We start from the raw sequence: 17,154 nt of genomic DNA on the forward strand, positions 1-17,154 counted from the left end.
TAACGCTCACGCCTTTTGGCTACTAACATCACTCATTCAATAATCGCAGTGGCCCGATCGTCATTGAGTTCGTAGCCCGGTAGAACATGCGCATCATGGTTCGCTTTGAGGTCGAAAGGAGTTTATTTTCCATTACAAATCTCAACTAAGAAAATGTAACCATTTCCCAGGAATGGAGATTTTAGTTTAGACTTTTCGTTGAGCGCTCTTATTATGTGCTTTGAAGGGGCGTCCGTAATGGTGTCTTCAGTAAGGGGGGGCCCGGGTGCTTCTTTGTAACGTACTCAGTCTCTGAAGAAATGTCTGCATGTAACATGGGAGAAACTCAAAGACTTACATTAATTATGATATTGTTTGGGAATTAAATGACACAAATGTAACTGATCCAAATGATAAAAATTGGAAAGTGGTGTCATTACCATAGCAACCGTAGAATGTTACACTTTACAAATGTGTATTACACTCGAATACTTCCGCCTAATAACCGCCCCACCGCTATTCTACCTCCAATACACCCCCTGCACCCACATTTCCCAGCCTGCTCTACCCTTCCCCACTCCTGGATTCGGTCCCAAATCCCCCCCCATCTATGCGGTTCTCCCCTTCTCCCTGTCACCCTCCAAGACATCACCCCCTCCCTGATCCATGTTATTACCCCCTTTGGTACTCCCCTGTCCCGCTTCTCTCTTTGCTGTTACCCCCTTTAGTTCTCCCCAGCCCTCCATCTCCCTGACCTTCGCTGTCACCTCGGTCTTCCATCCCCCTGATCCATGTAGTTGTAGATTGTAAGCTCCTCTGTCCAGGGCCCTCCTCACCTGTTGTTTCTGTAAGTCTAAGTTATATGTACTGCTTGTTATGTCCTGTTTACCCATTGTACAGCGCTACGGAGTATGATGGCGCCATATTAATAATGGTTGTTTCCAGCCCCTGTCACCCCCAGTCCCCCACCCCCCTGGTCCATTCGGTTACCCCCATGTGGTTCTCCCTGACCTTTTCTGTCACCCCACTCTTCGCTGTCTCGCCCCCTCCCTCCGCCAGCATCCCCCGCTTCTCCCACCCCGTCTCCTCCCCTGTCCTCCCCTCCTCGCTCTCCCTCCTCCCCTGGCCTCTCCCCGGTGCTCTCCTCCCTCTCTCCCGCCTCTCCCCGGGAAGGACTCGGAAGATGGCGGCGGAGGATCGGTGCCGGTCTGACGCTGCTCGGGAGAAGCGGCGGGAGCAACTGAACCGCTGGCTGGTCTCGGACACGGAGCGGAGCGTCCCCCCGGGGGGCCCCGGTTCCTCCCGCCGCCCTGGCCGGGTCCGCTTCGCGCAGGGGGCCGTGTTCATGGCCGCTTGTTCGGCCGGAGACCGGGAGGAGGTGCGGCAGCTGCTGGCGGCCGGAGCCCCCATAAACGGAACCAACGTGGACGGGCTGACAGCTCTGCACCAGGTACATGGGGGGGACTTCCTGCCAGCACCCCGAGAGTGACAGGGACCCCAATAATAGCAGGTGGCGCTTTAACGGGATCTATCCCATCTAGAACCCGGAATACAACCGGGGGGGCCCCTGCCTGGAACCCCGAGAATGACAGGGACCCCAATAATATCAGGCGACGCTTTAACGGGATCTACCCCATCTAAAACCCTGAATACAACCCGGGGGACCCTGCCTGGAACCCCGAGAATGACAGGGACCCCTTAAACAGGATGGGCCCCATAGATAGGAGACCCCTCAACAGCCATTCATTCCAACCCCACGTTTATATCTGGGGGGCCCCCATCCATTCTGCCCCGTTCTATCGGTGATATTCGGGGCCCCTTTAATCCACGCGCCGCTCATCAAGCCATATAAGTCCATACGGCCCGCGTCCTCGCCTTCCATACCCCCGGCGCCTCGGTGCACAACCATACCGTGCGCTCCCCTGGGACGTACCGCGCCGCTGCATACGGTGTCACTCCCAGCACATCCAGGCGCAGCTCGCTTACTTGTCATAATCTGTTAGATAACGCTTCTAAAATAACCTCTCCCTCCCGTCCACTCTGCTCTTAATACCCCCCCCCCATGTCTCTTCTATACAGCCACATATCATGCCCTCTTTTTCCTCCCCAGGCCTGTATAGATGAGAATATGGATATGGTTCAGTTTTTGGTGGAAAACGGTGCGATGGTGAACCAGCCGGACAACGAAGGATGGACCCCTCTTCACGCGGCGGCGTCCTGTGGCTTCGTGAGCATCGCTCAGTGAGTTCCCTCCGCGTTATCCCCTCTCGGACTATGCTCTATCTTTTTTTTTTTTTTTTTTTTTTTTATTACATTTTGTGCCTTTTAATTTTTTTTTCATGATTTTATTTTAATTTCATATTTATTTTTTGTTATGAATCCGACCCCCGTTAAAATTCCCCCTGTTTAATAAAATTAATAAATATTAGAGAAATTCTAACCCTTAAGGACCCCTGGACTAGTCTGCATTTATAGACTCAAATACTGACCCAATAGCCCCCCCCCGGGCAAGAAGCCCCTTTGTTGCCCCCCCTCAAACACGCCGTGATATAAAGTTGAAGGCATAGATCTCTTGTACACGTCTGCCACGCATTGCCACCCCTGCCAGGCACCAGAATGTGTCTTGTACCCACGGGGGGGGGGGGTCGTTTTGTATAGTAACCGTTAGTGCCCCCCTGCTGCCGACTCGTCTGGCTCCAGGACCGGCTGGGCGTGCGAACGGAATTAAAACAAACTCCACGCTCCGTTTTAAGTCTTGGAATCTGTGCCAAAGAACTTACAATCGTTTGTTTGGGGGGGGGGTTGATGGAAACAATACGTAAAGGAATGTTAAGGGAAGAGAGCGCAGGCGTGACGGCTCTGGGCCCCGGGCTCCTGACGCCCTTTACCTTCTCCTGTCTAATTATTCTTTTAGGGCATTTTAGGCACAGAAGTGACTTATCGCTAGGGGCCAGCCTGGCCTGTCAGTTCCAAGCCTCGCTCCCCCTGAACGAAAGGGTCCGATTGGCTGCTTTGGGCCAGATGTGCTGTTTGATTTTGTACAAAAACATAGGATTTTGGAGACTTTGTTTTCGGGGAGTGACGGCTGCAGAGAGCAGTAATCTCCGTAATTAATCAAATGTCGCTCTGTGTCTCACGTTCTTCTCTGTGCGCAATGTGTCCAGGATAGGGACAGTGTGTGTATATATATAAAATATTAATTTTAGTTACCATGGTAACAGGTGTATAGACATTGTAGTTTTAAAGGAACAGTCGATCTATGTACAATGATGCACACGACCAGTCAGAAGTTTGGGGTCGTTTAGACATTTCCTTTTTTTTTTTTTTTTTTAAAAAGAAAAGCAAAGTTTGTCCATCAGAAATCCAGCACAGACGCGGTTAATGTTGTAAATTACTATTGTAGCTGGAACGGCTGATTTTTAATGGAATCTCTTCATCAGCCTACAGAGGCCCTTTATCACTCCCATCACTCCCATCACTCCTGTGTTCCAATGGCCCTTTATCACTCCCATCACTCCTGTGTTCCAATGGCCCTTTATCACTCCCATCACTCCCGTGTCCCAATGGCCCTTTATCACTCCCATCACTCCTGTAATCCAATGGCCCTTTATCACTCCCATCACTCCTGTGCTCCAATGGCCCTTTATCACTCCCATCACTCCTGTGTTCCAATGGCCCTTTATCACTCCCATGACTCCTGTGCTCCAATGGCCCTTTATCACTCCCATCACTCCTGTGTCCCAATGGCACGTTGTGTTCGCTGATCCAAGTTTAAGTTTAAAAGGCTAATTGATTGTTAGACAACCTTTTTGCAATTATGTTACAGACAGAAATCTCCTTGTGTGCGTAATGTATATATATATATATAGACTTGTAGTTAGCTGTGCTTAGGGCTGTTGGAGACATTTTCTCTGTGCTGGAGGGGGGTGTGTGGCCCTGGGGCCCTCGCCGTTATATGTTGTATAATGCTTTGCAGAAAGGCCGGAGTAGTTCTTTATGCTCGGCACCTCTGTCCGGCGGGCCGTGATCTCTCACCGGCTGCTTAACCCCTTAAATCCATTTAGACGACATTACAGGATTCTTGTTCTAATTCTATGTGACGGGGAGATTAATTAATCCACGCAATTTATTCCTGGCCCTTATTAAATCTGAGCGATCAATTACGGGGCTATAATTCACAGTCGGCGCTTTATTGGTAATTATTACATGGAAGGATACGCCGTAAGGCACGAGGAGACTCCAGCGAGCAATGACTCCACACATCATCCTCAGCCACCCGCTGGCTCGTCTTGCAGCGTGTCCGATTACGATGGGTTTGTTTAGCTGAACGCGTTTCGCCTGCTTCTTGATGATCTCTGGCATGCTGGCGGGACAGGTTCTACCAGGGACACACAATCGGCATTAAGGTATTCGGAGCGATACACGCCTAAACGTTTTAAGAGGAAAAAAAACAACAACAACTCGCTTTTCTGGCTATTTAGCATCCTTCCGAGGAATGCGCGGTGTAGGCCTCCGGCACCAAAATGGTTAAGCCAACATACGCATACGGTGACCCTAATTGACTCAGTTTTGGGGACAGAAAAAATAATCCTCTGTGACGTCACAGCGACTGCGGCCCCCTGAACGGCGCATGATCGGAGTGCTTTTACATTCCAGAGCTGGGGAGGGAGCGGGGGGGGGGTGGACGCTGAGATAGTTGTCACTTTAAATTAACTATTTCAGTTCCACAATTGTTGACCATGAACAAAATTCTTTCTGAACCGGTTCGGTGACGGACATTATTCCAGTCTGTCTGCCGTCGCTCTGCTCCTTAGATGATGCGGAGAAGACTTTTTTTTTTTTTGTACGTCCGAGACCCGTCAACACAAAGCAAAGTTATAAAGCGGAACGTTGCGTGATTCTGCCCCATTCATTAAAGTTGGTGGGGGGGCCACCCTTTGTTTACCTCCGGATACGTCTCATCGTTTTTATTCTTTTGCCTTCAAGAACCGATCCGCAAACCCTTTGTGTGCCGATCCTCTGCCCTTTCTGTTTGAACAGGTACCTGATATCTAAGGGGGCGAGCGTTGCCGCCGTTAACAGCGAGGGCGAGCTACCGCTTGATGTGTCGCACGAGAGCGCCATGGAGAAGCTGCTGAAAAGTGAGATCAAAAAGCAAGGTATGTATTAAAGGGCGTTCTAATTCCATGATCAAATTAAGCAAAGCGTATATTAGAAACCCACCATGGGGGGCAGCCGTCCTGATTATCCATCACCTTCTTTTAAGGTAGTGTCAAAGCAGGACTTTCGAATTAACTAATATGCTTGCTTTGCCACCTTTTGCAGTAGATCTCTGCTTTTATATGGTGGGCTAGTAGCCTTTTAACCAAATATTCCCAAATAAGCCCAATCCATATGTGGTTGTAATAAATGAATTGTTACGCTACGCTGTGAACATGACCGTTCCGCCTTAAATGATCGGCGTATTCACCATTAAGCCAGATGTGTGTCTATAAACCGGAACAGTTACAGAAGCCATTGAGGTTCTACGATCCGGTGGGAAAACGAGAAGATTGGAACGTCCGGGTGCAGCTTACCTAGAGTCCGCTTCTTTTCTGTTTAGGTGTAGATCTAGACATCGCCCGGAGGGAAGAAGAGGAGATCATGCTGAGAGACGCCCGGCTCTGGTTGAACAACGGGAAGTACGAGGACGCCAGACACCCCACCACGGGTGCCACTGCACTCCATGTGGCGGCGGCCAAGGGTTACACAGAAGTCATTAAGTAAGTTGGGTCCGTTACGTTTGGGGCTTGGGTAGAGTTTTAATTGTAAATAAGGAGCTGAATGGGAGACGAGTTCAAGGTAAGCATGAATGATAGATGGCGTGAGGAGTCCCACTGTAAAGAAAATCCAGGGTGGAGATTTTCCATATTCGCTATACTTTGGGTTTTCTTGGATATTGCGCCTTTTTTCAGTGTTCATATAGTTTTCTCCCGCCGCGTTGTGCCTTCTGTACATCTTCCGTCCGCCCCATGTCTCTCACTCTTCCTGTCTGTCCCAGGCTGCTCCTACAACTGGGGTTTGACGTGGACTCCCGTGACTTTGACGGCTGGACTCCTCTGCACGCCGCGGCTCACTGGGGCCAGCAGGATGCTTGCCGTCTCCTGTGTGAGGCTCTCTGTGACATGGAGGCTGTCAACAAAGTGGTGAGGGGGTCGGAGGTCTCCTCACACGATACACGGACGCCTTTTAACCCCCCCCAAGTTACCTTTGCACCTTTTGCAGTGTCTCGCGTGTGTCTGTCCTCCTGGCATCTCTCACGGCCTCTCTGTGTGTCGCTTGGGCCTTCATCTTGTATGTTTTTCCCCAGCCGTCTTCTTTGTCCGCTCTCGCTCCTGACAGATTTCTTGCAGTGGCTCTCGCATCCCCAAAGCTAACAGCGTTTCTCTTCCAGGGTGCTTTCTGTGTGCCGCTTTTATTGAATATAGTGTATATTGTTTTTGTTAAAATATCTGTTTTTTGGGTTTGTACAGGGACAGACAGCGGCTGATGTCGCGGACGACAGTATAGAGTCTTTACTAGAAGAGCTAAAGGACAAACAGAGTGTGGTGAGAAAGCTCTTCTTACATTTATGTTTCTTTCTACTTTCTTACTTAAGATTTATTTCTCTCTCATTTCTTAATTTTGCTCCTTTTTTCCCCTTTTTTCATCTCTTTCTCTCCTTAGCTGCGCGTGGAGAAGATGAAAAATGCTCCACAGATTCTGTCTCCAACCGGCCCTCCAAACCAGAGCGCGAGCAGCAAGACCAGGAGGTGCGTGAGGAACCTTGATGCTTTTTGTGCGGCTGTTAACGTGTGTAATGAGGGTGGAAACTGTGTGGCATGGCATATATGTGTGTGTACGTTGTGAGTGTTGCACACTGATTGTGTCACGTGAGTGGTTTTGCTGTGTTTCACGATAGAGAAGCGGTATGTTGCACATGGACTGGGGCACACGACTTGTGTTTTTTTTTGGGGGGGCACGGTGTGAGCTTTTGAGTGTTGAGTGACACCAGGTGGTGGCCCCCAGGCACCTTTGCACATCTTGCACTGACCCCTGCACGGTCCCTGCCCCTGCCCCTTGTTCAATTAGGAGTTCTATTTCTCGTCTGAGCAGCCAAGAGAAGGTTGCACTACGGGTGCAGGATAAAGAACGCCGCGCTCAGCCCTCCACCATGGCCGGAACTACCACCCAACCCATTGCCTCTAGCTCCGACGCAGAGTCCGGCTCCGACGCCGAGTCCGGTGAGTGAACCCCGTGTCCATTGGTCATCTTGTTTGCCCGTCATCTCTTTATTCCATCTGACCCGTTACTGTCTTATTTCACCAGTGTACATTGTCCTTTTACTATGGTTCGGGCTAATTCCTAGGACACTGACACTTACTATCCTCCATTTATAATTTACAGAAAAAGTGAAAGCTCAGGAAAGAATTAATAACCTGAATAATCAACTGCGGAACCTTTCAGGAACTGCTGCAAAAAAGGTGAGCAAGCGTCGCCGAGAAAAGCTTTCCTCTGCGCACGGTGTTGCCAGCGGCACTACTGATGTGTGTGCGTGTTTAATCCCACCACGTAGCCTCCGGTCACACAGGACCAAGCCAAGGCCGAGCCAGCCTCGGGATCATGGAGGGCCTCTCTTAGGAAGACCGGAAGCTCCAGCGCGTTGAGTTCTGGCACCGTTTCTGAGGAAGGGAGGAGAGCCGCGTTACCAAAATCTGCTTCCAGTTCCCAGCTATCAGAAAGGGTAGGAGTCGCCGCATACGATTTGCCACCACAGCGTGACTTTTTGTCCTGTATAAGCAGCCCCCCCAACTTTTTATCCAAGCTTCTTCACACCTTAAATCCTCCCAGTCCTTTATATATTATGTCACTCTCGTTTTTTCTTTTTGTTCGTTCTTTAGTAGCCGAATACCACTATCCTTCTAATGGCCATCATCTTTTTCTTTTTTTTTTTTGGTCTCTAGGAAAAAACTGGAGCTGAGCTTCGCTTAGCCCGTGTGCCCCCCAGCCAGAAATTGCTAGGCGACCAGGAGAACCCTCCGCTTAGCCGTGGTTCACTTTTCCAGCAGCGTTATGGGGAGGACGGGTTGGCTTCACTTCGCAGGCAGAGAGGAGAGGCCCTTACCGCTAAAACAGAGACTCCTGTTTCAAAACGAGAATTCTTGACATCTAAGCCTGAACCCTCTGTATCGGCTGCAAACACAACGCCTGCCAAAACCGACAGCAACGTTTCTGCACCCAACGCTCTTGGAAGGTAATGACGATTGTTATTAAAACGCATCTTCATAACAGGTTTCTCACAACCTTTGCTATCAAAGATGATGATCCGTTGCTGACACGGCTTAATGGAGGAGCCGGTGGCCATTTGTTGATACGAGCTGGGAAAGAAAACCAGATGACCCCAGTTTTCCTTCCATTTTTCTTTCCCAGCTTGTATAGAGATGTGCGTTCCAAAGTGTAGTTTAATTGCAGCCCATTCATTCTTTTAGACGCACAGACGTTTCGAATGCTGCCAGTACCACCACAACCTCCACCACCACAGCCACCACGAACTTGGAGACTACGCACAACCCTGAGACCAAAGAAAGACGCAGGTAAGCACACTGCTTGCTTGTGTTTTTTTTTAATGTCTTTGCATTCTTCTGCCAACCCGTTGTATGTTAATCGTTTTTGTACAACACTCAACACAACAGGTCCTATTTGACCCCTGTGAGGGATGAAGAGGCAGAAGCTCAGCGCAAGGCAAGGTCTCGTCATGCTCGCCAGTCTCGTAGATCAACTCAGGTTTGTGGTTGCCTCCTTCTTGTATTTCTCATTTGGTTGTATACGCAGCACCATCAATGGTCTGTGTTTGTTGGCTCCCCGGCTCCTTATCTACCAGCTTCTCTCTCCTTTCCGTGTTCTGCAGGGAGTGACTCTCACAGACTTGAAAGAAGCTGAAAAGGTGATCAAAGGTCAACAGGAAAACAAGGAAGCTGAGCCAGAACCCGTAAAAACCCAAGAAGAGGAGAGCAACAAGGACAACCAGTCGAAAGCCAGGAGCAGCCGTGGGTCAGGTGAAGACTCGGTGAGTGAACATAGGTCAGGTTCTGATACCTGGAACATACATGATGTTCTGGGTTTGTAGGAAAGATCGATGCATTTCTGATTCATACTGAGGCCATAATATGTTCTTTTCTCTTATATTTGAAGAGTGAAGTCAGCTGGAGGGCCAGGATTGCCAGCCTGCAGAAATCAGACCTTTTAGGACTAACTACTCCAGATTCCGCTCCAACTTCCCACCGAAGAGCAGCAGGGCAAGCTTTAGAGAGCAAAGGTAAGGTGACTGAGAATAGGAAATACTTTATGGAACAAGTTAGTTTTTTTAAATTGACATGATGTCAAAAATAAATCAGCGTGGCTTTAGGATCATAATGTCTGAAACTCATCTGTTGCTTGTAGAACTGCAGAAGTCCCAGGAGGATGAAAAGGAAAGTGATGAGAGAGGTGGGAGGAACAAAGCCGGCGTTCGGGACCGGAGGAGGCCGCGAGGGAAGAGGAGATCCACGGGGGTTCCACAGACCACCAAAGATGTAAGAATTGACTAGTAGCGCAGAAAGTGTTGCGGCGTAGAGACGATATAGTCTGTGAGGCACAGATGGGAACGGACCTAACGAGGATCCAAAGGATGCTTCTGATTTGTTTTACTACAATTCCTGTTTCAGAGCGATGGAGAGGAATCTGAAGAGGAAGACGGGGAAGAGGAGAAACCACGAGCTCAGGTGCCTAGGCTCATTTGAGGGAACCTTTTCTTAATTAAGTAGGGTGTTGGATATATGTTTGTGCTGAAGAAATGTGCATGGTAGATAATTCTTTGTAACGTTGGTTTTGTGTTTATTGTTGCTGCCCGGCTGAGCTACCGTGTCTCTTTTGATTGGTAAGTTACTCGCCAGATAACGTGATCGGCTCCATGATCTGCTGTGGAGTATTTGACTGTAATCTACCTTGGAATTTAAGTGACACAATGTCTCTCTTCTCTTTTTTTTCCTCCCAGGTAGATGGACTTGGCTCTCGGTAAGATACATTTTAACATTTTATATGCTGTGGCTTACTTAGTCCTTCTAGCTGTGTGTGCAAAGATCAAACCACAAAAAAACGTGGGAGGTGGTTGCCACGCTTATGCAATTGGCAGAACAATTCGGTGATCTGTGTGTCTCAATCGTCGTTTCAGGGCAGATAATGTATTCAACTCACATACCAGCAGCCGTGCAGAGAGAACGCTGGGAGCAGAGCATCGGGATACAAAAGACTTTAAGAAAGTGAGACAACTTGTTGTGTGTGGTCATCTCCAATGACTGGAGATTGTTTTGCTACATAGTGTCATGTTCATCAACATCTCTGGTTAAAGGAGATGTTAAGTTGGCAGTTACATGTAACATCTTTCCTGGGGTGTATGGGGCTGCTAAACCTGCGTAAAGACTATTTTTAGGTTTAATGAGATGAATTTACCCGTTTACTTATGTTTTGGGGGAGTCGTCAATGTACTGATCCTGGTTCTTTTTGGGTTGTTCTGTTGCTCCAGCTCTACGAGGACCTGGTAAGAGACAATGGACGCCTCCGTTCGCAGCTGCTAAACACCCAGAACCTGGTGAACGAAACTAAAGCAGAGTTGGAAAGAGCCACGCAGGTAACCAGAAGCTGGGACCCAGAGAAAGCTGCCTAGTTCACTGTGGAGCAAAACGTTAAAGGCTTTCGTCCTAGGCCGTGAATAGACACCATAGAAGAATTCTTACGGCAACAATTCCCATTCTGCTCCATATACGTCGAGGATCTTGGAAGTTGTAGTTAAACTGGAGGGGTTCCTGGGAGATAACCCCATCCATAGAATGATTTGTTTACGTTTTGACACTCTTCCTGAAGCTATTTCTTGGTGGATAGCGGGAAGAAGTCAGAACAGCTGGCTAGGTCAGAGGTCAAGTAGTGCACCCAAGATAATTAAAAGGGTCAAGTACTCCAGGTCAAGTTAATCAGTGCCATACGGGCTCAGAATGTAGTAGGACGCGGCGTAAAACGATCAACTAGTTGATCTCGTGCAAATAAGAGAGACCCTGTGGTCAAAGTCACCAACATCATTCACAAACTTTTCATTTGTTTGTTCCTCAGAGACAAGAAAGAAGTGTTGACAGATCTTTCTTGATTGATACCGAGAAGAAGGTAAGAGGCAGACTCAGCTCAGTTTACTTGCACATGGCGTGCGATGCACAAACACTGTTGATTTTCTAGCGCTCACGTGTTATGTTTACTATGAAGGCCACGCGGACTAATGGGATATTGTCCTTTCTCTCCTCTGTGCGATCCGCAGGAGAAGATTATACTGGAGCGCAGGGTGTCTGAGCTGCACGAGGAAATGAAGGTAATTGCAAGCAGCTATAGTTTTTTGTTTAGTTTAATGGGATAAAAGAGAAATTCAGCAAATATATATATATATATAATTTTAACTAACTATAGACTTGGCAAAAAAAGTTTTTAGAAGATTGTATTAACCCCATCTTATCCACATCTACATATTTTCCCTTCCCACCGATGTTTCCAAAGCAGAAGATCCAACAATGTTATAGGATCAGTATTGGCCATGTAGAGCCCTTGTCTGGTCATACAGCACATGCCTGGTCATTCCGTGTTCGTTAAAATAACCAGGCGTGTTTTTAGGCCCAGTCTATACATGTTAAGAGCGTCCTGCCTCTGAAAAGACAAGCCGTGGAGCTTTGTTGCCTGGTTTCCTCAAATAGAAACGTGGTTTTCATGTTTGTGATCTATTTTCAGCGAGTTAAAATGTGGTTTTTATGGCGCTGACCCCACTGCTTCTTCTCACGACTCTTTCTGTATTCTCAACACCCTCAGGTTCTCGGGGATCTGAAAGCTGACAACCAGCGCCTGAAAGATGAAAACGGGGCCCTAATAAGAGTCATTAGCAAATTGTCCAAATAGTGCAGCTGTTGTGGGCCTGCTCTCTGTGGTACCCGGGATTTCCTGCTCTCCCACTTTTCACAAGCTTTGGGACCGACCAGTTGGACATAGAATCTTAAAATGAGATGTTGGGGGCGATATGATATGAATCCCCCCCCTTTCTCCCTATTGCTTCACTCCTTTCCTTTTTTTTGTGCAGCCACCCCTTTACCTATCCGGGATTTGTCACATCGGAGGTCTCTTCATCCGTCGGCAACTCCAAGAAATGGACCCTATAAAGCAGTGGATTTCAAATGTAGCTTACAAAGCTCTGAACCCCCAAAAGAAGCCACGTAAAACGTGTATTTTTTTTTTTAAGACCTCACTAGATCCATCCTCGTTTATTTTATTTTTTTGAGATGAGTGCAATGGAGTTTCTTTGGAAAGACTTCGCTTGGGTCCTTCAGCCGAGAAGAACGTGCGTAGGACCATCTACAGATCTCCTGATGGGTTCAAGTTGCGGAAAGCTGGTGTTTTTCCTGAAGAATGTATATTTTTGTCTGTACATTTAGAAAACGGGAAACACATGCAGATATTAAGCTGTTTTCATTTTTAAATCGGGTCTACTTTTCAAATCTGAGGAACACAAGAGACTTCCTCTAGTTTTATCTTCTGAAAAAAAGCTGGACAGACGACCAACCCCGAATTTTTTTTCTTCTTCCTCCTACTTTCCCTTGTGTAAATTAACAAGAGCGACTTAGGCCGTGGGAAAGCGGTGTGGATTATTTCGGCTACGGGGACCTCGGATGTGAAGGGGTGGCTGATCTGCTGTGTTCTGACTGTAGTGTCTCACCCGCGTGCGCACCGAGAACCGTTCTACATCCATAGAAGTTCTCCACCCACAGAGTTCTACGCCCGGATTTCCGCGTGGGGCGAGCACCATCGGATTTGCAGGATTCAGGAACGAGCGCCCGTCTGTTCGGCCATAATTTTTCCGTTTCCGTATTTGTTTTTTTTTTGTTGTTTATATCATGATCTTTAGCGGCGGATTCCCCACACTGTTGAAAGAAGCTGCAGGGTTTAGGGGTAGGTATCACGAGATGTTTGAAAACGTATTTTTCTTAAGCACATTTGAAACACTAAACAGGGATGTGGTATGACATGTGGTATGGTCACCATTTTATTTTTCCTTCTCCCCACTAGTGTGAGCTTCTGAGTTTGTTCTTTTTTTTTTTTTTTTTATTTATTTTATTTAGTTTTTTTTTTTTTGTAAGGGGTTGCAAAAACAAAATAAAAACTGCCCCGTCCCCCCAAAAAAACAAGTTAGATGCCAGTGTATGAGATGATACGGGTTGGGTTATGAGGTCACATGTTCTTAAACTCGTATTTCCATAAGTAAACGTAGTTTTGGGGTAGACGTGAAATCGTGAGCTGATATGGCTTTCTGACCTCGGAGGATAACGGGGGTTTTTTTTTTTGTTTTGTTAATTAATGGTATACTGGCCAGTGAAATAAAAAAAAAAAATACATTCTAGATACATGTTAACGAGCTGTAATATTTATAGACGTCTCACTTTTGAGTGCCTTTGGTAGAAAGCCCACATACCTGGGTGCCAAAGACAACGTAGCATTACAAAGTATCCGGATATTTGTTAATTGCCGATCCAACGTCGCTCGCCGCGTCGCTATCCAACCGAGAATAGGATTTCATTTGTTTGCGTTCGCCGCGAGAGCGCGGATATAGGAGCGCTCTTTCTGCCAGGATGGCCGGCGATGCCCTCGAGGATGATCGATAACAAACCAAAACGAGACGGTCGTTTCACAAAAGCCACGCGTGACGGCTTTCCTGGCAGCGGAGCGACTGTCTTGTGACATGGCAGAAAGCTGTCCTCGTTCCCAGAATGTAGCGAGAGGGGGCAAAATTCTTAATGCTTGGGCAGGAAGCGGAGCGGTGAGAAAAGGAGGCTGGAATCCCAGTACATTTCCTGGCGTGGAACCAGCCGAGGGACGTCAGAGGCTCTAAAGCCAAAAAAAATCCCATGCGTAGATCTGGATATCGGACAGAGGGAGGAAAGAGAGAGAGAGAGAGAGAGCGGCCGCGTATTCATGCTAACAGCGAGTCTCCTTCCCCGCCAGCGCGCACCCCATGTACTTCCCTTGCCTGTGTTAGTTTTACACTCACGTGTTATTATTTTGTGCAATACATTATATTTATAAATGGTTTTACCAAACACTGCGTTCTGTTCAAGCTGCAGTACTGCCTTTTTTTTTTTTTGCTTTAATATTGTTTATATAATTTATAAATGCACTGTTTTCAAGGCACTAATTTGTGTGTGTTTGCTAATTTGCCAACTCTATGATTTCCCTAATTGTGTCCTCTGATGATGTCACTTCTACCCCCCCCCATGTGTCTGACTTCTGGTTCTCGTCCCTTACTCTGTTAACCGTTTGTTGTATAACTTCCCTTCTCAAGACGCTTTTTGTGTCTTAATGGTGATTGGATTCCCTCCGGTCGCAACAAAACTGCAAATAAACTCACTTTGAAACAAGAGCTTTAACCTGTGTGCCTTTTCCTCTCGAAAGAATAACTTATGTGATTGCCGTTCAGTATTAATTTCTTGTAGCGGTGGTGAAAAGGAGAAAGAAAAGTAAAATAGAAAAAAGCCTTTGTTTTGATGTGACGTCTCACCTAAAAAAACCCAAAAAACAAAAAAACCTAAATATAGTATTAATTAAAGATGAAATTAATTACTTCTGAACCCTCAAATAACTTTAACCATAAATTAACCATGTCGATCTTTTTTTTTCTTCTTAAAAGATATTTAATCAAAAAAAAAAAACAAAAAAAACCTTTTCAGGCCATAGGACGTCTATAGGCTGAAAGGCTTTGTTGCCTTAGCAGAGGAACAAAAGCGAAGATTCTTTTTGTGTTTTTTTTTTTTCTTCTGTTTTTTCATCACTACAAGAAAGTGTAACTCAACCAAAACTATGGCGCAGCGGCTTTGAAAGAAAAATGCATTTTTATTTCTTGCGCTAGTTTTAAAACTGCTGCCACTGTCAATATATCTGATAGGCTGAAAAGCTTTATTGCCTTAGCAGCAGAGAAAAACAAATGAAGATTCTTTTGTTTTAATTTTTCACGGTTGCTGCCCTGCAGATGCAGAATGGGCCAGGTGGAATCTTCACATCTGTCATGGTGTTCTTGTAGGAATGTTTAGACAGACCTGTGATCTAATGCTGCGCATGGACTATTCTCGGTGTATCCGGAACTCTTATACAGGGAGCAGGGTTTTTCCATGCTGGTTTTCCAATAACATTTTGCATTTAGCGTCCCGTGCTTTCCACACCTGCCTCCGATCTGTACGTCCAGCAAATAATGGATCTTCCAATAAACCGCACTTAACATGCAATCCCGTTAAACGTTATAAGTAAAAAAAAAAAAAAATAGAATTACCGCTCTCCGCTGGAGTTTACATTGCCATCGATCTTATATAGAGGTCGTCTTTTTTTTAAAGACTGGGATGGGATCATCAGGCATCCTTTTCCCCAATATATTTTGAACCCTCAAAGTTTTTACGTTCCCCCATTTGCATCTAAATGACCCCCTAGAGATGGATCCTACAAAAGAAAGGAAGGATTTGTTACCCCCAATATTATTTAGCCAGAACACTGAAAATGAACCCCCTTCCATGTTTGCTTAGATTATGGTCCGAGACAGATGACTCCTTCCCTGGTGACCTGGAGGCGGTGGTAATCCGTAATGCTCAATGTGGTTTTTGAGTAGCGGTTATTCCTTAAACATCGAGTGGCTGCCCACCGTGGCAACCTCTAGGACTAATAGATGGATAGAAGGAGAAGGCAAAGAACACCAGCTCAGGAAATTGGTAATATAATGCTAGATCTGCCACAGGCTGCCACTGACCTCAACTTCCAAATACCTTCAAATCAATGCTTCGAACAGCCAATCAGTGGAGCAAAACGGCAGACCATAGAGCAGGTGTTCTACTGTAGCTCTGGAGCTGCAGCTTCTACCTAAAGTGGGTACTTGTATTTATTATACATTTTAAACCATGCATATTAAAGTGCTCACAAAGTATTATGTATTCTGTTCCGGGGAGGTTACCCAGGACATTAAACTGTCCCTTTAGTGCCAAACAACATTACCGCATACAACGCTACTTAATAGACAAAGAAAAAACTATTTATTTTTCCACGGGCCGCTCCTTTTAAACAAAAAAGGTCGCGCAGCCCGGTGTGATGGCGCTCGGAGAGCTGGCCTGCCTATTATTTACAGTTAAAGGCATTGCGAGGCAGTTCATAGTTGGAATAGCTTTCCAGCAGACGAGGTCGAGGAATTCAGCGCTTGTGATGGGTACAGGGTTAACCTGGAATCCAAATATTTGGATTTAGTTAGATCAGAAAAACGGGCAGAGAAAGGAAAAAAAATGGAGAAGAAACCTATGAAGAGTCTATGAAGGGTTTTTTTCGCTACGTTATGATCTCGGTGGTAAAGGAATATTCAAGTCAAAAGCGGGGTCTTACATGAACTTATGTAACTATTAACCCCTTAAGGACAATGGGCAGTCCCTAAACCCGGCTTTGTCATTAAGGGGTTAAACATGTTGTGATCATAAATAAGACTCCCAACTGGTGCTTTGGCAACCAGTATGTTATGGTTGATACCCCTGCTTGAATCCAGGTGTCTCGATTAAGTGTATCTTTAAATAATGACAAGTTAAGGTTCCATTAGAGCCATTTGGTTAACACGTTAGAGGAGTCGCTACATAGAATCTTCACAGTGAGCTTTTAAAGGGTTAATGTTTCAAAAGCCTCTGGATCAGCTCTTTTAGACATTTCCCAGGGATGGATCCTCAAGAGTTGGTTTGGGAAGCTTTGATCCAACGATCGGTTGATCGGCCCCTTTGCAAAATTCTGAATTTTATCTCTTTTTTGCATCCAACGCAGAATGAGGGGGAACCTCCTTATACGCTAGCGTCGCCTATACATCTAGGCAGTCCAAGGGCCCGCTGGTGGGGCCACCATGTGTTATGAAGAAAGGTCATGTAGGAAGGGGACATTAGAGACCTAATTCTCCTAGGATGGTAGAAACTGAGTCCTTGAGAGAACTGGTTGGTTTGTTAAACGGTGTTGAGCCTTCTGTGGTTTCACAACTCCTGGGCAGAACCAAGAATGTAGAAGGCATTTACATCCAGGGATCTTTTTATATTCATC

At 46.5% G+C, this 17,154-nt stretch overlaps 1 protein-coding gene across 3 annotated transcripts; it reads left to right on the plus strand.

Annotated features, from left to right (window-relative positions):
* The first annotated feature begins 1,130 nt into the window (after window positions 1-1,130).
* Window positions 1,131-12,707, plus strand: LOC128467925 (protein phosphatase 1 regulatory subunit 12A-like). 3 transcript variants are annotated; one of them, XM_053449667.1, is made up of 23 exons: window positions 1,131-1,429; window positions 2,090-2,220; window positions 5,020-5,138; window positions 5,582-5,741; window positions 6,020-6,164; window positions 6,492-6,566; window positions 6,685-6,770; window positions 7,090-7,241; window positions 7,405-7,481; window positions 7,574-7,741; window positions 7,962-8,251; window positions 8,487-8,591; window positions 8,691-8,781; window positions 8,906-9,064; window positions 9,190-9,313; window positions 9,439-9,569; window positions 9,702-9,758; window positions 10,031-10,050; window positions 10,208-10,295; window positions 10,559-10,663; window positions 11,140-11,190; window positions 11,339-11,389; window positions 11,878-12,707. In XM_053449667.1, exons 1-23 carry the CDS (start codon window positions 1,163-1,165, stop codon window positions 11,962-11,964), a joined length of 2,739 nt encoding a protein of 912 aa, XP_053305642.1. In that variant the 5' UTR covers window positions 1,131-1,162; the 3' UTR covers window positions 11,965-12,707. The 3 variants fall into 3 exon arrangements, with proteins under 3 accessions (XP_053305642.1, XP_053305643.1, XP_053305644.1); XM_053449668.1 differs by having other exon boundaries at window positions 7,114-7,241; XM_053449669.1 differs by lacking the exons at window positions 11,140-11,190; window positions 11,339-11,389; window positions 11,878-12,707 and having other exon boundaries at window positions 10,035-10,050.
* The last annotated feature ends 4,447 nt before the right edge of the window (window positions 12,708-17,154 follow it).

This window comes from Spea bombifrons, chromosome 10 (assembly GCF_027358695.1).
Source record: "Spea bombifrons isolate aSpeBom1 chromosome 10, aSpeBom1.2.pri, whole genome shotgun sequence".
Lineage (NCBI taxonomy): Eukaryota > Metazoa > Chordata > Amphibia > Anura > Pelobatidae > Spea > Spea bombifrons.